The sequence below is a fragment of the Wolffia australiana genome, chromosome 9 (assembly GCF_029677425.1).
Source record: "Wolffia australiana isolate 7733 chromosome 9, ASM2967742v1".
NCBI classification, from domain to species: domain Eukaryota; kingdom Viridiplantae; phylum Streptophyta; class Magnoliopsida; order Alismatales; family Araceae; genus Wolffia; species Wolffia australiana.
Window position 1 is genome coordinate 1,054,662 of NC_135843.1, and position 7,175 is coordinate 1,061,836.

General features: G+C 34.6%; 1 protein-coding gene across 1 annotated transcript; it reads left to right on the forward strand.

Annotated features, from left to right (window-relative positions):
• Nucleotides 1-234: 234 nt before the first annotated feature.
• Nucleotides 235-4,248, forward strand: LOC144707569 (thioredoxin H-type-like). Its single transcript, XM_078580750.1, has 3 exons — nt 235-392; nt 2,527-2,649; nt 3,951-4,248. Exons 1-3 carry the CDS (start codon nt 306-308, stop codon nt 4,077-4,079), a joined length of 339 nt encoding a protein of 112 aa, XP_078436876.1. The 5' UTR covers nt 235-305; the 3' UTR covers nt 4,080-4,248.
• The last annotated feature ends 2,927 nt before the right edge of the window (nt 4,249-7,175 follow it).

Sequence of the window (7,175 nt, forward strand, 5' to 3'; positions counted from 1 at the left end):
ATCTCAACTGTCGGAAGTGAATCAGGCAGATTTTCGTCCATCCCTTACCGTCCATTGTCCTGTCCGTTCGTCTCGGGACGAACTTCCATCCCTGTTGTCGTCCTGGGGCGAAAAACCGTCCCATCCGCGTCCCTGCGCTATACTCAAGTTATTAGATTTGATGGCATCAGACGTAAATCAATTGATTAAGGAGGGCTTTTCTAAGGAATCTTTGAGATGCTATAATTAGAGTTGGAACAAGGTAAAGGAAGATTTTACCGTTATACTATTATCTTTCTTGGAGGAGAAGCGAGAGAGGCGAGACGATGGCGGAGGAGGGCACGGTGATCGGCTGCCATACGCTGGAGCAATGGACTGACCAGCTTGACAAAGCCAAGGCGAACGGGAAACTGGTAAGATCGATTGATTCTTTGGATTCTCTTATGATCAGTTGTTTGGGCGTTGTTTTGTTTCTGATTTCGTTGATTTTCGTATTTTATGTGGTCCCTGTTTGTTTCGAGCTGGTCCCAGGCGTTGGTTTTTGGGGAATACCCTTTCTATGCAATATTACCTGATTAAATTGTATTTCCGATTTTACTGGGTTTGTGTTACTGATTTGCATGTTTTGGATTTGCCCGTTTTTCAATTTATTATTGGTCATTGTTATTTCTTTCTGGCTGTGTTAGGTTTGTGAGATAGAATAATTCGTTGGTTTCTCTAACGATCAATTGTTTGGGTGAATTAAGTTTCTGATTTCGTTGATCTTCGTCTTTTATCGGTCCCTGTTTGTTTCGAGATGGTCCCAGGCGTTGGTTTTTTGAGATTCCAGTTTCTGTGCAATATTACTTGATTAAATTGTTTCCGATTTTGTTGGGTTTGTGGTACTGATTTGCATCTTTCGGGTTTGCCCGTTGTCCAATTTATTATTTGTCCTCGTTGTTTCTTTCTGGGTGTGCTAGGTTTGTGAGATCGAATAATTCGTTGTCTTCTCTTACGATCGATTGTTTGGGTGTATTAAGTTTCTGATTTCGTTGATCTTCGTCTTTCATGTGGTCCATGTTTGTTTCGAGCTTGTCCCAGGCGTTGGTTTATAGAGATTTTCGTTTCCATGCAATATTATCGGATTAAATTTTGTGGCCTATTTTATTTGGGTTGTTGTACTGATTTGCATTTTTGGGGTTGCTCGTTTTTCAATATATTATTGTCCCTCGTTGTTTCTTTCTGGGTGTGTTAGCTTTGTGAGATCGAATAATTCGTTGGCTTCTCTTACGATCAATTGTTTCTGATTTTGTTATCTTTCAAAAAAAAATCTGATTTCATTGATCTTCGTCTTTTATGTGTTCACCATTTGTTTCGAGCCTGCCCCAGGCATTGGTTTTTAGGGATCTCCGTTTCCATTCAATAACAGTTAATTAAATTGTGTCCCCGATTTTATTGGGTCGGTGGTACTTATTTGTGTGCTTTGGATTTGTCCATTTTTCAGTTTATTATTTTTCATATTTGTTTCGTTCTGGATGTTTTAGGTTTCCAAAGTTTGTTGTTATTAATTAAATCACTAACTTACGTGTTTCTTTTATTGGCTTTTGAACCTATTGGGTCGATTTCAGTTGGTAGGTATTTCTGATTTGGGTTAATGGTTTTACTTTTTTCAATTTATTACAATTCCTTGTATTTTTCGGGGGTGTCGCAGATTACTGATTTTGTTGATCCTTGTCTTGTACTTACTAGTGTGTTCTGAACGGGTATCATGCGTTTGTTTGATTAATTGACGTTTCCGCCTTGTGATCTAGGGATGTATTGCTTTTTTTTTTGCGCCTGAACCTGTGGATTCAATTTTATTTTTTATCCATAGCAGAGTTGCATGTTTGGGTTTCTCTGTTTTTCAATTTGTTATCGTTCCCCTTTTGTTCTGTTTCATTAACTTCTGTCCTTGCGTAGAGCCGGGTTCAGGTTTTGGTTGTTATCAAGTTCCATTTCTTGCTCCCTTCTCATATTTATGTTCTCATTTTATGTTCCTAATTTGGTCTACTAGTTCATTCTCTGAAATTTGCAATCATCAGCTCCTTGGTCTGTGGTATGCATTTGATTGAAGGAGAATCTAAAAATGTGTATCATATGCATTTGACTGTTAGCTTGGATCTATGTATGGGATGACTCTGACTTTTTTCTTTCCTGTGAAGTAAACTCAAATTTGACTCCAACTGTAAACGGCTGCAGCGATACTTTATTTCGATTTTATTTTCTCTTCTGCCATTGTATTAAATTCTATTTGTCGTGAAATGTAGAGATTTTTGGGATCGGTGAAGGTCATGTGTAATCCAGAGTATTGACAATTGTATTCCTTTTTTTGTGCCTCTGTTTTTGTTCAAGGCCATTATGTTGGCCCATAACTCTCTTTCTTTTCCCATATTCTTCCTGAGGGAAGGCGATTATTCATTCGTGCTCCAAAGTATTGCCAATTATATTCATTTTATTCTTCCTCCACTTTGTTTAAATGCTATATCATAGATGTTTGATTATTTATTACCCATTTTTTCGTGGGTGAAGGTGGTGATTGACTTCACGGCCTCTTGGTGCGGACCATGCCGTGCTATCACCCCCATTCTCATCGACCTTGCAAAGAAAATTCCGCACGTCACATTCCTCAAGGTCGACGTCGATGAACTCAAGGTGTGTTATTCTCTCTCTATAAAATCTCTCTCTCTCTCTCTCTCTGTTTATCTGTTTTATGTTTCGACATCCTTCCTCCATAATTCTTTAAATACCGAATTTTGAAATGATTCACTATTTTTTAACTAAAATCTTACTTTTTCCTTTCATCAAATTGCAGTCCTTGCATGAAGAATTAAAGTTCTTTCTCATTCTTGATCTCTCTATGTATCCACATCTCTCTCAATGTCTTGTTCCTGATTACTGAACCCTTCTTTTGTCTAACGTTTATGCAGATGTCTGAATCTTTCTGGTTTGTGATGATCCGTTTTCTCATTAATGTATCTTTCATTTTTCTCTATCGTCATGACTTTTGTTCTTCCGCTTTCTCATTCTATCTGCTGGGCTTTCTCAAAAAGTGTTGCTGTCCAATTATCCTTTCTGGTCATATTTTAGCTGGTTCTTTTTTTTTCTCCGCACGTTAAATGTTAAGCAAAGGAATTGACATGTCGACGACGTAAAGCAAAGGCTGTCTGTGTGTCTAAAATAAAGGAAAAGATTTTTATGTGTCGCGATGTTTACTTATTCTTCCTTCTTACTCATCTTTCTCTGTATATATGACTTAAGTTCTATCCATTCGTCTGTTTTTTGGGAAAGGAGACAAACTGAATTTGTATCCCTTTTTCAATAAACAACTTTTTTATATTGATTTTTCGTCATTCCTTTCTCTCTGTATGTGTTTACACTATGGAGAACGAGAAAGGATGTGCATATATTTATAATCTAAAATAAAGGATATTTAAATATATTCTTTTTGAAAACAAAAAGGCGGTCACCCGAAAAGATCGGTAACCACCCGACGTATACATGTATCAAGCCCTAAGGATATTTAAATATTAAGAAGATAAGTTCTTCCTTTCACCTTTTTCAATATGTATGTCTATGTATGCTAATATATCATCTTCGTGTCTGTCTGTTTGATTATCACCTTTTCTAAAGCTTTAATAAGGTTCTTCCTCTCTCTGTGTGCTTTGGATAATCTACAGGAAAAGATATGCGTCTGTGTATAATCTTTAATGAAGGATATTTATATTTAATTTATTTTTGTGCTTATCCCTTTCGCTTTTTTCTTTATATATCTCACTCATTGCTGTAATGGGATATAGTAATTGACAAACCAGTTCATTCATTTCTTATTGTGTGTCTGATGATCATCTTTTATAATTTGTTCTTCATCTCTCATTCTCTCTCTCAGTCTCATTACATTTCTTTTAAATATATTTATATATATCTTCATATCTACTTTCATCTATCTGTGACAGGATGTGGCAGAGGAGTGGAAGGTGGAGGCGATGCCAACATTCATCTTCCTGAAAAATGGAAATGTCGTGGACAAGATTGTCGGTGCGAGGAAGGACGAGCTCCATCTGAAGGTCGCCCAACACCAGTAAATGGAAGAAGGATGCAGGTGTTGAATTATCACCACTTTGTTGCTCAATAACCTGCTCCGATGATTATCTTACCTTACCCGCTTTATAAAACGTGCTGTGATTTATGACATGCTTGTGCTGTGAACTTTTATCTTTATGTTTTATGATATACAAATACCCCTTTAAGCCATATATCTCTCTCTTTTTTCATGTGAACTCTCGTTCTCCATGTTTCTCTTTGATTTGATTTTTAATTTTTAAGGACCTCTCATTCATTTTTTCACTTAGTTTTTACTTTAGCTGGCTCATTCAAGTTATTTTTCTTCCCGTTCCTCTTTATTATATTTCTATGAAATCGTAGAACCAACACTCTCTGCTTGTCTTACGCATATTTTTACAGTAACCTGGAATAATCCTTTCTTTGCTTCACTTAATCATCTTCTTGAGCCTGTCTTCCTCTAATTCTTTTTTTCTTTGAGTCCCATGTAATTTTATTTATTCTTCCAATCTCTCTCTTCATCATCTTATATTAGCCCTTGCAGTTTTCCTTTACTTTTTTCATCCTATCAGCCATCTCTCCCGCTTTCCCCTTCTTTTTCTGTCAAAATAATCTTGGAGAAAGGTTTTCTTTGGTGGGAAGAACCCAAAAGAAAATATCTTCAGTTAATACTTATATTGAAGAGTTTTATAAATTAATGGGCCGTGATATGTAGGTTTACATTTCATAATTGGAAATTAAATGAATTCATAATAGGTGGTTCTAAACTGAAGAGCAATCAGTTGTCTATAATGACGTATAAAATGCACTCGGCAAGTGTTAAGGAAGTATTTAAAAAGTTCAATTCTTCTATGTTTTTTGCAGTATTATATGCTTTTTGCTCTTTCTAACACAAGTAAAATTCGAAAATGAATGTAAACAAAGACACCTGTGATAATATGTTTCTTTTATCCAACCCATTTGATCACTGTGTAAAGAATTTATACAAGATGGTGTTGGCCTAGAAACATAGTGTGAGACGGTTTGAAGTGGATTCGACTGACTAATTTCTATTTTTAACTCATTACGATTTGAAATATGTCTCATTAAGATATCTTACAAACTGCATCACTTAAGTTTTTTCCAGACTTGTCTACATAAGTGGTATTTAACTTAATGTTTCTGTTCTATGACCTCTCTACTTAGTTAACAGTGCAGCTGTGTATGTTGCCAGATGTGTATGTTTTTGTCCATTCATTTGCAAATGGTGTCCCATGGCTCACACTTGATGTATGCTGAACAATTCAATGTGATATAGCACAAAGTGGACAGGGAATAGAACAAAAATACATGTTATTTATCAAAGTTATTTATCTTTCTCGGGCAAGTTTATGCATAAGCTTGTGCCCTTTAATCTGAAATGCTGGCCTCTCTGTCTATCAAAACATCTTCTTGGCTTGCCTGTAATTTTGATAAGCCATAAATTCATGAAATAAATATAATACTGTGTAACTAATATATATGACACTTCAACTAAAGATACTACCAGACAATCGAGATTACTCATATTCTAGATCATTGAGGATTCACTTGTGAGATAAAGGCAGCCCGTCCAACCCCTTTAACTTGTCTGATTTTTTTTTTTGGTGAGTTGATTTTTTTGTGACTGGATTAACTTGTCTGATTCTACAACAGGAAGCCTGTGCATGTCAACCTAGTTATTTATCCCCTACCCTCTCATGTGACTTGCATGTTCCCATGATCTACCAACTGCCAACCTGACTGGGCATAAGGGTCTGTTAATCCAAAAGCCTAGAAAATTCTCAGATATATTTTAATAACCCTTTCAAATATGAATTATGGTTTAAATAAAATATTTGTTTCATGCCAATACATAATAAAAAGCAGAAATTGTTAGAAAACCATTGAAGGGTAGAAAAATATAATTATTTCTTTGGGATTCATTTTATATATATTTTGTATAGTTCCTATTTTAAAACATTAGGAAACAAATCTGTATTTCTATAAATACCAACAAGAATTATTTCAAACAGTAAATGTATAGTTTGTTGATAAATGGCATGTAAATGAATAATAGGAGTGTATGTTATCTGTATACAAGCATTTTATGGCAAATGGCAATGAAGCCAAAACTGTCTAGTTACCAAGTAAGTTAATAGTTTGATAAGTTAGAGATGTCTTACTGATTGATGCTCCCAAATTTCCTTCTGATAAACAATTTTTGGGACTGAATGGATTTCTGGCCATGGAGATCTTACTTATTCAAACCAGATTCTTGTTATTCCCAAACAAATTGCCTTATAATCATCTTGAGATGATCCCCCTCCATGAAATTAGCATATGCAAAAACCATGTTGTTCAAATCTAGACATCTTTTGGGGTGGACGATGTTACTAATCAGAATAAATATAAACAAATATTTTGGGAGATATTTATTTTGAACAACCAAATATTAAAAACAAAGCATATGTAGCACCAAAATATTTTTAGCCCATACGAAATAATAAATGTAAATTTGAATTGGAATAGATCTGGAGACCAATATAACTTTGGTAAAATACCAGGGAGTTGGATTAACATATATTGATTTGATATTTTTATCTCTAAAAAATCAAAAGTATCAACTAGATAAAAATATAATTAAAGATTTGAATTTCAGAATCCATTTCATGGGTCCTACTGATCTCTCTTCTTGGAATGATAAACATACGTTCATTTTATGTTTTAAAATATAAGAAATAATCTTGTTGTTTTCTGAAGAAATTCATGACCTCCAACTGAAGTTAGGCTTCAATGTTTTATATATTTTTTCCAAGATTAGGTCATGAGGTTTTTTGAAATGTATGTAACCGTTCAGATAGGCTAAGAGTTGTGCTCAATGTGAACCCATATCCATTGTGTTGTTGATAACATTCAGTATGGTATAACAATAATATAAAATCCACATACAAAAATTTCAAAATTGACAAAATATCATTGCTGCCCCTTCATCATTTGTTATTCAAGTGCCATTTTGACTTTGACTGTAGTTCACTAGTTATTTAAATAACCACATACATAAAATAGATCTAGATGTGTAGTAGTACGTTAAATGTAAAAATACCTTCAAATCAAAATTC